The following is a 14310-nucleotide window of genomic DNA, read 5'->3' on the forward strand; positions in this document are numbered from 1 at the left end:
TATCATATTATATACGAATGCAGAAGAGTTCAAACTGTGAAAAAAAGATTCATTTGTTACTAAATGGTCAGCCTGGCTGATTCAATGATGTTTATTTCAGGCTTTCTTTATGTGGCAGTGTGTGCTGCTGAGGTACATGCGTGAGCACCGAGCCCTGAGAGGCATAGTTAGCATTTCCCTGAAATAATGGCCACACCAGTGCAGAAGGTTACATGCAGAACATGAAGGGAAGAGGAAGGCTGGTTACTTTTGTTCTGGGGATGCAGGGCTCTGTGCCTGATATCAATACAAGCTGATGTCCTGAAAGCAATCTACAAACCTTGTCGCACAAGTGATGCCACATGCCCAGCGCCGGCTTCCGGTAGATTCCCATTCCAGTGGCCACCAGCACCTGCAGGCAGAGAAGGAGTGAGAAATCACTGCCGAGTGATGGTTTGACAGAGCACAGTCAGCCATTGGTAACAGGGCTGTGCTGACCTAAGGGCAGGACAGCAGCAGCCAAGACACACACACACCAAATCAGACAAAGACACATGCCACAATGCCGCCTTTTCCCAATCCTACACCAGCCTTGCAGGCCAAGGCCACACCAACATGCATCAGTAGTACAAGAAATAGAAAAGCCAATAGGCTAATGCACATTAAGAGCATTTGTGAATGTCTGGGTTTGCATAAATTGGCACAAGGCATTAACTTACTCAAAGGCTGGACTGTACATTTAAACCTGTTCTGACACCTATATGGCAGTAGTAATTTTAGAAGTATAGATTAATAGGCATAGCATACTTTGTGAGGGTGGTGGTTTGTATTAGCGTGTGATTCTCTAAACCCCTCCTTTTTCCAGCCACTCCCCCTTCTCCCTCACACATTAAGTACAGAAATGCACACCTATGTGTGAGTGGGAAAGACACAAGACAGGACTGTCGGTTTGTGAATAGCACAATACTTCAGTAGTACAACTTACATACTACAAAATATAGTTTATGAATAGGTCTCTGTGTGAGTCCGAAGAGTGCTCAATGATGAGAGCAATGTTAGTGGTAAAGTTTGCATAAAGAGTGTGATTTGTGTGAGTGCTAACTAGCCTTGCCCAGGGCCTGGGCATACTTGTATGAAGCAGGAGACCTGGTCTGCATGCATCAGATATAACTGCAAACAAACCTCTCTAGCAGAAATAAAACCGAGTCTGATGTACTGTAATAATCACTGTTCAATGTCACAACGAAACATGTTGAGGGATGGTCGTTCGATCAGCGGGCTAGGTTAATGCATGTGAATGTCTAGGGTACAGACATATGCTGCTAGTTTAGTTTCTTGGGAAACTGGGGGGTGGTGAAGAAAGAGGAGAGAAAGGCAGGAGACAAAGTGGAAGCTTTCTAGAGAATGAGCTTCATAGGAAGAAGCCTCGAGAATACATAAAAACAAAGCAGCTCTCGAACCATCTCAGTGAAAAGGAAAATAAAAAATGAAATAATGATATGGAAAAGGGAGGGCAAAGGCAGCAGGTGTGAAACTGCACTTAAAATATTGTCATTTCGACACACTTCTATGCAGAATGTTATAAACAAAAGGAAAACAAAACGAGGTACAACACAGTTGCCAAAGTGGCCAACCTCTTAAGTGTGTTCAGTCACTTCTCACACTGAAGAGTCTAGGGTAGTGGATGGAAGCTTTCTATCCTACGCAAGTCCCACCACTACGCCTGCATTTGCTCTCAGTTCTCAGGTCAACATTCACATCATCCTTTCTACTCCCCTGCTGTCCTGGTTCATTTACACAGGTCACTGCGCCCACCTCATTGCTCACCTAAGAATATACCCGATATCACTTGAAAACTCACCCCGCTTACATCCACTGGTTCAGCTTCAGCTACAAAGATCACCACCACACCACGTGAGTTGTTACTTCTCTATTGCATATCATCTACTGCCAGCATGCTGCAAGTCCTGCCTCGTCCCCTGCTTCCTGTGTTCTGCCCCCTCGCTTCCCTGACCGGAACTGGTGTCCGGTGACCTGTCCTGCCCTCTGCCCTCCTCCGAGGTCCTAGTGCCCTAGTGCCCCATCTCTCAGGACACTACATCTCCCCCCTTTGTCACAAAGACGTTACGACAGTAGCATTAGTTAGTAATCAGAAATGGGACAGTTTCTTTGGTAGAGTCTGTTGCAAGATGTGAAGGTGTCGATGGATGTGCCTCGTGACTGAGATGCTGCCTAGAGCGGCATCTCACATTTCTTCTATTAGTCTCTTTGGTCTCACAATGTCTCTCCTCGGCCTCGTCACAAGTCCTTGGCCTTCCTTTGGCCTGGTGGCTTCTGCCGCACCTGCTCCGTTGCACTCCCTTTTTGTTGTCTCTTCGATGCCTGTCACTTGCTCTTCGTCCTTTTCTTCTTTTAGGCCTTTGAAATGTGAGCTGTTCCTTGTTATTCGTCTGCTGTCTGATTCTGCTGTTATCATTGTTCCTTTCACTTGTGTTATCGTCAACGGGTCTTGGGCGAATGGACTGTCCGACTTCCGTTGTTGTCTCTGTCATACTATTACAGTATCTCCTTCATTGAGGTGTGATTTGGTGGCATGTCTTCTTCCGTCAGCATATTCTTTCATTTTCCTCTTGGCCGCCTCATCTTTTGCTGCCATGCTCTCGTGCCCTGGCACGGTCAGTCCTTCTACCTGCGGCAGCCTCATTCTGCTTGTCCTCCCTAGTACTAGCTCCGCTGGGCATTTCCCTGTAGACCCATGAGGCGTGTTTCTGTAGTCTCTCAGTATTTGGCATAGTGCTTGGCCTAGGGAAATCTGTGACAGCTTCGCCCTCTGAACTGCCTTCTTGATATTTCCCATGAACCTTTCGACCATGCCATTTGCTTGCAGCCATAGTGGTGTTATCTTTCTGTGCTCTATTCCGAGGTAGGCCATGAACCTTCGAAATTCCTCTCCTGAGAACGGAGGACCATTATCTGTTTTCAATGTCTCTGGCGAGCCCCATGCTGCGAATATGTCGTCCAGAACAGGTAACGTTGCGGCTGCTGACGTTGAGGAGACTGATCTCACAATGGGGAATCTTGAGTATTCATTTATGATGACCAGTAGGTAAGTTCCCGCGTCTAGAGGTCCATAGAAATCGGCAGCCATTGTTGTCCATACAGCCCTTGGCAGTTCCAACATGTGTAATGGTTCTTGTCTTGCAGGCGGACCTGTCGTTTGACAGAGGTGACAGGCCGCAATCGTATCTTCGACTAGACGGTCTAACCCAGGGAACCACACTTTTTCTCTCAACAGCTTCTTTGTCGCCACAATGCCCCTGTGTGACTCGTGTGCAATGCTGACCACTTGTCGGCGTAGTGAGCTCGGAATGACAATCCTGGTGCCCCGCATTACAATTCCACTATTTGTCTCCGAGAGTTCTCCGCTTATTTTCTGTAGAGCCAGCATCTCCTCCTTGTTTACTCCTCCCTTCCATGTGCAGTTGTTGTTTACATGTCTCCACCTTTGCTGTCTCATCGTTTCTCTGGCCGCTCGGAGAGTGTCATCTTTTTCCGTTTCTCTCTCTATTTCTGTTAAAGTTACTGGTGCAGGCGTGCTTTGCTTTAACACGAAGTTTAAGTATTCTTCTACCATTGAGGCCTTGTTTTCAGCATGCGGTAGTGGATGCCGTGACATGTAGTCTGCTGGATTATGTTCTTTCCCAGGTTTGTGGACAATTTTGAAATCGTAATCCATTAGTCTGATGCCCCAGCGCTCGATGCGGGGCGGCATCTTTGTCGCTGGGTTGCCGTAAATTGTTACTAGTGCTTGGTGGTCTGTGATGATGGTGAACGGCTTCCCGTACACAAACATGTGGTAATGCTCGCATGCCCATACCACCGCCAAGCTTTCTTTCTCCGGCTGGGAGTACGCTTTCTCAATGTCTGTCAAGCTTTTGCTGGCATATGAGACAATCTTCCTTGGTGACTCCTTTCCTGGCAAGTGTTGTGCTAATATCGCTCCTAGCCCCACTGGGCTGGTATCAACCGTCAGCTCGGTGCATAGCAGAGGGTCGAAGTATGCGAGGTGCTCCACAGTCATCACGGCCTTCCTGATCTCTTCGAACGATTCATTGCATTGTTGAGACGAGACAAATTTCTGGCCTTGTTTCATTAGTTCTCTCAGCGGCGTGCTCACCGTGGCAAAGTCTTGTGTGTATTTGGCACAGTAGCTTGCCAGGCCTAGGAATGATCTTATTTCTGCCACATCTCACGGTGGCTTTGTGTTCTTCAGCGTCTCCACTTTGCTGGGATCAGGCCTCATCCCTTTTTTCGAGAATATATGCCCGAAGAATACCAGTTCTGTTCTCCCTAGCTCGCACTTTTCTCCATTCAGTGTTAGTCCGGCCTGCTTTAGTTGTTTGCACACTTGCCTTAGGCCGCTATCGTGTTCTTCGTCCGATTTCCCAAACACTAGGATGTCGTCACTGTGGTTGAAACTGTTATGCACCGGTCGTCTCACCTGTCTTATTGTCTCCTGAAATATTTCGGCTGCTGACGAGATACCAAAACTGAGCCTTTTGTATCTGAATAGTCCTAGGTGTGTGGAGAATGTCGTTATGTACCTATACTGTGGGTCCAGCTCTAGTTGGTGATACCCTTTGCACAGATCTAGCTTTGAGAATCGGCACACCCCTGTCAGTCTGCTGATCATGTCGTTCAGATGGGGTCCTGGATGACGTTCCCTCGATATTACAGTGTTCGGTATTCTCATGTCTACACAGATCCGTATTTTGGATGTGTTCTTCTTCGGGACGTCTACAATTGGTGATACCCATGGTGTTGGCCCGTCTGCAGGCTCAATTATGTCTTGCTGCAGCAGGTTGTTTATTTCTTCTTCCACCTGTGGTTGTAAATGAATCGGCACTCTCCTGTGATGCTGTGCCACTGGTCTTACAGCTTCGTTTATGTGTAGGGTAATCGGTTTGTCTTTAAGTTTTCCCAGTCCCTGCTGTATTTCTTGATATTCTTGCAGTATGTTCTCTTTTTCTGTCATGTGATATGTCATAGCCAGCAGCCCCATGACTCGTGCTGTGACGTTGCTTAGCAGGCACGGTGCTGGGATGTCCCCTTTCAGCACGTGTATCTCTTCTTGACATGTCATATCCTGATATGTCAGAGTTTCAGTGAACTTGCCCATGTTTTCGACGGGTGTCTTTGATCCCCACGTGAACACATCTACTTTTGATGGCAATAATGTTGGCTTTATTCTCATCTTCATGTATTCTGAGATGCACATTATGTTGCATGTTGCGCCACAGTCTAACACAAATTTTGTTCTGTGGCGCCCGACGTCAATGTCTACTGTGGCCGTCTTTTTTATTTGCTGTTTCTCCACCAGCTGGATGTGTTCCTGCTGTCTTACTTCTTTTGGTGTGTCGGACATGAGGTATAGCCGTGCTTCCCTCCCGGCCGTCGTCTGTTCATCCGACTCTTCGGACGAGCCTCTCTCTGCTGTCTCCATGTGTCGGGCATGTCTTGTGCCTGTCGTCCTTGGTCTGGCTGTTCGTCCCCTCTCGTTCCTGAATTGCCGGCCCATGCAGGTGCTTGCGAAATGGTTGTTCCTGTTGCATTTTCTGCATTTCTGGCCCATTGCTGGGCAGGTGCCAACGTGTGGGAAATCAAAGTCTGTAGCATGTGACCGCTTGTTTCCTGGGATGTTGTTGCTCCCTGTTGTCCTTCCTTTTGAAATTTTCCATCATCCGATGTGCCATCGCTGTTCCTTTTTCTTTGCCTATTTGTATTTGTTTGGCATGTTCCGTGGCCCGTGCTTCTGTGCGGGCCATCGTCAGTATTTTCTCAAGTGTTGTTGGCTCTTTTAGAATGCGTGCTCTGAACACTACTGACAGACATCCTACGATGAGACGCGATCGTATTGCTTCTTCATTGTCAAATTTATCGAATTCGCAGTATGTCACGAACTTCCGCAATCTTGTCGCGAAGTCATCCATGCTCTCTTCTAGTTGTTGGCATGCTGTGTGGAACGTGTACCTTTCAAAATCGATGTTGCATTGGGGGTCGAATTTCTCCGTGAGACACGCTTTCGCGTCTTGTAATCCGCCGTTTTTTCACTCGGAGTGTCATCATTAAGTCTTCTATCTCGTCTCCCGCAAGGTTGACCAGCAAATCTAGTTGTTTGGTCTCTACGACGTCCGTTGCGCGCATGTAGCGTTCAAACTGTCATAGCCATCGCTCCCATCTGATGCCTGCTTGCGGTTCCGATATATTAAATGGCAGTGGCCTGCGGAACACAGCTTGTGTGCTTCTTGCCTCTTCGTCACCCATATCCTTCCTTTATTATATTTTATTTTGTTTATTTCTTTCCTTTCCTCTTTTTCCTTGTTCCTCTAGTGCTATTTTCTTTCTTTGGCACCTTTTTCTTTTGTTTCTCCTTTAATTTGGACCTTTTCTAGTCTCTTTTCCTTTTTGCCTGACCTTAAAATGGCCTCCCGGCCTTCCTGTGCTGCTATTGGCCCAATTTGCCTGACTCCAAGATGGCCGCCGCACTCTCGCACGATTTCGCGCTGTCCGGGACTTTGCCTAACCCTTTAAAATGGCCGCCGTCTATCTTGGACGCTTATTGGCCCAATTCGCCTGACTTTAAAACGGCCGCCTCCTCTCGCGAGAGTTCGTTGAAACTCACGCGCGGGAGGGATTTCAATCTTTTCTCGGCTTCCTCGTCAATTTCAGTTTCTTGCTGCTCTTACTTGCGTTAGCAGCGCCGGGGTGGGCTCCCGCAACGATGTTTTTTTTTCTGCTGGGCACTTCGGACCAGGGTGGGCTCCTGGCTCCGACTTTACTTCCGCGACCGGGTGGGCTCCGACAGTCACCGCGACGCGTGGATTTCGATCCCGCCTCGTCGCCAGTTGTCGCGTCGCTTCAGCTACAAAGATCACCACCACACCACGTGAGTTGTTACTTCTTTATTGCATATCATCTACAGCCAGCATGCTGCACGTCCTGCCTCGTCCCCTGCTTCCTGTGTTCTGCCCCCTCGCTTCCCTGACCGGAACTGGTGTCCGGTGACCTGTCCTGCCCTCTGCCCTCCTCCGAGGTCCTAGTGCCCTAGTGCCCTATCTCTCAGGACACTACAATCCCCTCATCTCTGATCACCTTAATAGGTACCGTAGTCCCTCTGAACAGATAGGGCCTTCTTTCCTCCAGTCTCACCTGACGCCAATGTTCACCTGCACAGGTACCCCAGTGCCTCATACTCCCACCTGCACATTTACACCCCTCTTTCTTTTAGCGTCATCCGGCTCACCTCCAGAGATAATCCACGCCCCGCCAATGTTCACCTGTACAGGTACCCCGGTGTCTCATACTCCCACCTCCACAGACAATCCACGCCCCGCCAATGTTCACCTGTACAGGTACCCTGGTGCCTCATACTTCCAACTACACGAGTACACCCCTCTTTATTTCAGCCTCATCTGGCCCACCTCAAGAGGCAATCCACCCCCACCAATGTTCGCCTGTGCAGGTACCCCAATGCCTCATACTCCGACCTGCACAAGTACACCCCTGTTTATTTCAGCCTCATCTGGCCCACCTCAAGAGGCAATCCACCCTCCACCAATGTTCGCCTGTGCAGGTACCCCAATGCCTCATACTCCGACCTCCACAAGTACACCCCTCTTTATTTCAGCCTCATCTGGCCCACCTCCACAGATAATCCCCGCCCCACCAATGTTCACCTGCACAGGTACCCCGGTGCCTCCTACTCCCACCTCCACAGATAATCCACGCCCGCCAATGTTCACCTGTACAGCTACCCCGGTGTCTCATACTCCCACCTCCACAGATAATCCACGCCTGCCAATGTTCACCTGTACAGCTACCCCGGTGCCTCCTACTCACACCTCCACAGATAATCCACGCCCGCCAATGTTCACCTGTACAGCTACCCCGGTGTCTCATACTCCCACCTCCACAGATAATTCACGCCCGCCAATGTTCACCTGTACAGGTACCCCAGTGCCTCATACTTCCAACTACACGAGTACACCCCTCTTTATTTCAGCCTCATCTGGCCCACCTCCACAGATAATCCACGCCCCACCAATGTTCACCTGCACAGGTAGTGCCAGCTGTTCGATTATGGCTTCCGCCTTGGCTTTGAACACTTCCGGCTTCAGTTTGCCACGACTGATCCCCAGCTGGTTGGTGATAAAGACAATCTGCAAAGAGCAACAGAAAAAAGGATAAAATCAACTTAAAGGGCTAAAAAGAGTGAGGTGCAGGAGGAGGGAGGCATTAGAGGCTAGAAATTGCATTAGAGGATAGAAATTACCTTGTAGCCTTCACTTAAAAGCTGCTTTAATTTTTGGGGAATCTCTGGGTATAAAATTCTGTAGACAAAGACAGACATATTAGTGTAAAACACCATGAAGGTTTATTTCCAGGACCAATACGCTACCCTAACAATGGAAAGTTCTAAATGTGTAAATGCAGCACTCCCTGCTGTTCCAGTACTAAGGCCCAAACATAGCTCTGCCCGTGTGTCTCAATCCAAGCCTACAGCACCCTAGGCACTGCCAGCACAGGGTGGTGGGACACAAATCACCTACTGTACATCAATCCTGATCTGCAGCAGTGGCTGCTCTTCCAACATTGTGTCCCATGCAGAATTCACAAGGTGAACCTGTGGTGTCTATGCTGTTCCATACAGAGAACTCCATCCTGACCTGCAGAAGGCTCTATTCTCCAAGCATTGAAACACATACACAGCTCCACCAATGTACCTCAATATGGACTTCAAGCACCCTCAGCTATTCTAATACTGAAAGCTCTGGCAACAGCACCTCCAGCCCACTCTGCTTTTCTAATGGATTATTCCAAGTGACACAAAGTGAACCCGTGCCTGCGAGGAACCAACTCACCTCCAGTCATCGGGACCAACAGAAAAGACCTTTCCAGACTTCGTGGTGATGATCGTACCGTCGATGTCAAAGCCGGCGATCTGGAAGATAGGCAAGGTTCTGATCAGGGTCTCAAGAAACCCTCTGATGACCACGGATCAAATATTGCCAGCAAGAGAGAGCCCCCCAAAATAACATCTACAATTAGATTGGCCTGTCACATTTCTAAAATACTGAGTATTGAAGGAGCTTATAAAGTGCACTGACACCAGAGAAGGCTTTGTGATGCTGCAGGCTGAGCATTCCTCCTGGACCCACAGATAGAGCTAACAAAATAAATGGCTCTTTGGTGCTCTCCTGAAAGTTTTCATTTTTTACTTTTTTGAGATCGAGAGGTAGTATATCCACCAAAGTGTGTCCCAGTACTCTAAGTGATCTCCCCACAGCTCAGTTTCAGCAGTGGAAGCAGTCTTTGCTTGTCGCCATCTTGAAAGCAACAGTGGTGCACTGTGGGTTCTCAGCAACATCCCCTCCTATGAAGGCCTGAGTTCAACAGTAGCCTTTGTCTGGAAATGGCACTGAATACACTCCATGTGGAGAAGCACACCTACATGCTTGTGTGCAATTGGGGCTAAAGGACCACAGAACGGAAGCAAATACGGAGCCTGTCCACAATGATCAGGTGCCACCTGCAAACTGAAGTGGGGTGCCTCTTAGTCGCTCCACGGGCAGGAGCGAGCCAAGGCGGGGAGTCCTTCAGCGGTTTCACCATGGAGAGGGGCGGCACTTATGACATCATCTGGAGGCGCCTCAGTGCTGCACGATATAAGGTATCCCAAGGTCAGGGGTCGGCCTCTTTTCCCTCCACCGCGCACCCCCCAACATGCCCCAGCAAACAACTCCTGGAGGAAGGAGGAATTGATTGAATTTCTTGCAGTAGAATAAGGGGGGTACCCAAAATTTGGACTGATTTACTGAACGTACACATTGGAGGGGTGTTGTTTGGTGCGGGCACTGGGCAGGCAGGAGGGGGGACTGGCCTGCTGGTGGCCCTGAACCTTCTTGTCCTACCCCGGGGTTGCCTGAAGTTGAAAGTTTTTTTGTTTTTTTACCTGGTGACAGGGACGGAGCGCTATGCGGTGCCCTGATGTCTGTGGAGCTGCTGGTATTGCCCATCCCTCGGAGGGATGGAGGGAAAGTTGCCACTAAGTTATGCCCCGAATGCCCGTGGTTGAGGGCGTGGCCAATGGATATGGAAAAGGGGCCTGCTGGCACTTTTGCATTCCAAAGTGTTGAACTGTAATGGGTAGAGACAACTACCCATTACCCTTTGAGCTGGTTTGCTGAACTTACGATCTGCATTTTCATAACAATGTCTTTGGCTGATCTTTGGCTTGTTGACTTATAATAATAATGTATGCTCAACTAGAATTATCATTCCTCACTGATGCAATGTGACTATGTGAATAAAAGGCTACGCCCTTGGTTAAACCACACTAATTGCATTTGTCTATCTGTTAAGAGTCTTTTCAGTGGGGGAGGGCAGCGAGTTGCACGGGTGGGGGCCCTATGCATCAGGGAGGTCAAACAAGAGCTTGGAGGGTGTTGTATGAGAAACAGAATGTCTAACCACAAGGGTCAATTTAATTTTAAGAATTGTTGCATATTTATGTGGGATTTTATATCATTTTGTAAACTGAAATTTAATAAAAATGAAAAGTTTATTTAGGTGAGCAAAGTAGACCTACTTTAACAGCGGACCGGTGCAGGGTGGAACTGATGTAAGAAGGATGGTTTGAAAAAGTGCAGACCATCTCAGACAAGAACAGAAGTAAACAAGAAAGAAAAGAATATTGAACATTTGAGGAAACCCCTATGCATGACAAAGCCAATGGGTGACAACTCCATGCCCAGCTGTCTTCTCAGGAAGTGAGCCATACGGCTCACAGTGATAGACATGATGACAATGTTGAGGCACTATGTAATGGCATGCACAAGTGGGTTCTATGTATAGTGAGTGCTGAGCTCTACAAATCTTATATAACTAAAGAAACATAGGTTATTCTACAATAGGTGTATCAGTGCACAGAACAATATCTCAAACGAAGGGCGAAACTACTGTCTGCGACAGGTCTACATTTTGTGCTGCACAATATTTCATACAGGAAGAGAAGTGTGGAAGACTGACTGCAATAGGTGTAGGTGTCAGTTCTCCACAGAGCACCTTATGCAAGGTTTGTGTGTCATAGATGTATGTGTGTGTACATGAGTGCGCTGGGAAACATCTCGTACCTTGGAGCTGGCCTGCACCCCTTTCTTGTTGAAGACTAGCAGCTTGCCATGTTCCTCCCAGGAGTCTCTGGGGCAGGTATCTCCTCTGTGGACCTCTGTAGAACCAGCCCGCGGAACGGCTGTGCTGTTTGCCTGATGGGCATGGGCTGCGGTCTCTTGGAGGTGGTTCAGCTTGCGATTGGCCTCCTCTTCAGAGTCTGAGCCTGACCCATGTTCCATGGGGCTCTCCCCCTTGGGCCTTTTGCTGCTGGGCTCTGCCTGTGCCGCCCTGTTGCTGGAGCTCTTCTTCGAGATTTCAGGGCGATGTGCACAGAGGAAGTCCTTGACGGTTCTCTTTGGTACTGTGTCTCTGGGCCGGGCTGAGACATCAGCCTTGGTCTCAGAAGCTGAGGGGGGTCGGCTGGGCTTGGAGCCAGTGAAGCGAATAGTATGGGGATAGAGGCCGTTCACCAAGCATAAGGTCTCCCCTTCCTTTATCGTAGTGCTCTCCCCCTTCTTCAGCTCCAACTCCTCTACTGAAGTTGGTTTATCCCCAAGCTGCAAAGACGCAAAAAGTGTATATGATATTTATTGGATGAATTACTCCATTTGAGGGACCTTACAACTCCCCTCCCACAAAATTATTAGAAGAAATGGTGCAAAACAACCACTCAACCGCCCACCCTGGCAGCACCACATTTACCACTAAGCACCAGCGCAGGTAAGTCAGTGCCAACTGGCCATCCCACAAAATATTACGCACAACAGTATGGCAAAGCCACATAGGCTTTCATAGAGGGAAGACAGCAACAGTTTACCAGCATGGAATATCAGACGGCGCGCTCTGGAGGTTTTTGTTCTTAGTTAAAAGCTGCCTATAAGTGGCCAAAGGGCGAGGGCCTCAGGCTACAGCCGGCTAAAGGGTGAGAGCCTTGGACTACACATGACCAAAGAGTGAGGGCCTCGGCCTACAGGCAACCAGAGGGTGAGGGTCTCGGTCTACAGACAGTCAAAGGGTGAGTGCCTTGGCCAACAGTCAGCCAAAGAGCGAGTGCCTCAGCCTACAGGTAGGCAAAGGGTGTAATTTTCAATCGACCGGTGGCCAAAGGGCGAGGCCCTCACTCTAGCAGTAGCCAAAGTGCGAAGGCCTCAGCCTACTGGCAGCCAAAAGGCGAGGGTCTCAACCCATATGTGGGCAAAGGATAAGGGAATCATTCTAAAGGCATTAATTGGCAGAGGACTGCAGACTACAGGTGGCCAAGTGGTGAGGTGATATCTCAGGCTGTAGTAGGCCAAAGGGTGAGGGCCTCAGGCTACAGGTAGCTAAAAGGTGAGGACCTCATTCTGAAGGCGACCAAAGTGTGAGGGCCACCACCTATAAGTGGCGATTGTGAAGGCTTCAGACTATAGGAAACCAAGGGGTAAGGGACTCAACCTACAGCTGGGTAGATAGAGGGGGTGGTTGGTCCAGGGGTGACCTTGGAGAAAGCCAGAGATTTACAACTTACCTATGGCTCAATGAAATTGGGGGAAGCCTACATGTTGGCCAATGTTGGGAGGGGGTCCCGGTGAGAATGTGGGCAAAGGTTAGAGGTCTCAGCCTACAATCATCTAAAGGTGAGAGGAGGCCCAGCCTACAGTCAGCCAGAAAAGGGGCAGAGAAGTAGCTGTCAGCTCGTGGTCAAAAGGGAGTGTTCTTGCCTGCAGGCATGCAAAATGGAAAGCAGACTACAGAGTACTGGGGTTTAGTGGGAAGAGATCACAGCAAAGAAACTAAGGCAGAGGGGAAATGGGACAAAGTCTCAGCCTCACCTGCGTGATGCGGACCGTCTGATGCTGCCAGTCGGCCAAAAGCTCCACTACAATGACAGAAATAGGACAACAGCACATTAGTACAGCAGACAACACCGTTTAACTAGACAAAGCTGGTAAAGAAACGAAAAATCACTTTTCACAGCAGACCACACCATTCATTCACCCACATCTCATGATACCAGCAGGAGACAACACCCTCACTCACAGCTTAGTTATTGCCCCAAATGCAATTCATCCATATCACTGTGCCACCACATCAAAGTTCAGCAAGCAGGAGGTGATGGTAGTGGGGCACACCAATGAAGGCCATCCAAAAGCAGCTCACGTCAACGTGTAATCCAACACCCCACAAACTTCAATCAGACTGAGATAGCAACGTAATGTAATACACCACAGTGAACAAACTACAGTTCACGTTCTACTGTACAAAATAAAGAGAAACTCTCTTGGAGCTAATAGGATTTACCAGATATCATTCATTTACACTCAAATCTTTTTTAAAAACATACACTTGTTCAAAGATCTCGCATACCCCCAAGTATGGGCCCCAAGGAACAATTACAAGCACATTCATAAACAACTATAAGAGTTTATAAAAATATGATTTTATTAAAAAGAATTACTTCTTGAAACATATAAAAATAAACACAATGATGTGATAATAAATTTTCGCAATTAAAAAATACAATACACAAGAGACAGTAAAACATGTGAAGAACATTCAAATCATCATATAATGGTTATTTCCAGTGAATCAATCAATTTCAAAAAGATCCATCCATGGATATTGTGATTGGATATGGAAAGTTCCGAGAATATAACCAAAAAGCCGCAAGAACATAAGTCCTTATGAACATAAATGTTCATAAGAACATTTACTATTTACTGGTGATTAAAATATGGCAGTTAAAATGATAAACTGCACAAGATACGACTGCTATCAGTTTTACAGTTTTTATACACCAGATTGTTAGAACACAGGACGGCCAATGTACTTTTATGTTCTCCGCTAGCTTTAGAAGAGCCTGTATAGACAGTTTGTTTATATTTGCGTATGGTGGGTGTAATTTAGAAAGAATAATGGTCCAGAATATAGTAAAGACGTCACCCACTTACTACAACTTGGGTTCCACTGTCACTCTCAAGAAGCACTCGAGTGGCACCCCTTGTTACAATCAAAAACTTAAACTCTCTTAACTTTAAGAATCTCTTCTTTTAATAAATCACAAAGAGAATATATATGGGACTGTGATGCATAGTGTTCAAGGGAACTACTACTTGAGTCTAAAGATTTTAACATCGGCAGTGACCACTTCCACAATATCCGTTGTCTGCATTTATGATG

General features: G+C 47.8%; 1 protein-coding gene across 2 annotated transcripts in view; it reads right to left on the reverse strand.

Moving 5' to 3' along the window:
- Positions 1–14310, reverse strand: part of LOC146809403 (bifunctional polynucleotide phosphatase/kinase-like) — an 85006-nt gene that overhangs the window by 46362 nt on the left and 24334 nt on the right. For both annotated transcript variants that reach the window (XM_085616244.1, XM_085616245.1), the window contains exons 3-8: positions 12963–13009; positions 11172–11708; positions 8901–8980; positions 8312–8369; positions 8091–8198; positions 320–391 (exon numbers count right to left, since the gene is read on the reverse strand). In XM_085616244.1, the coding sequence (XP_085472370.1) occupies positions 320–391; positions 8091–8198; positions 8312–8369; positions 8901–8980; positions 11172–11708; positions 12963–13009 (902 nt within the window). The remainder of the gene's footprint in view (positions 1–319; positions 392–8090; positions 8199–8311; positions 8370–8900; positions 8981–11171; positions 11709–12962; positions 13010–14310) is intronic.

This window comes from Triturus cristatus, chromosome 7, assembly GCF_964204655.1.
Source record: "Triturus cristatus chromosome 7, aTriCri1.1, whole genome shotgun sequence".
NCBI classification, from domain to species: domain Eukaryota; kingdom Metazoa; phylum Chordata; class Amphibia; order Caudata; family Salamandridae; genus Triturus; species Triturus cristatus.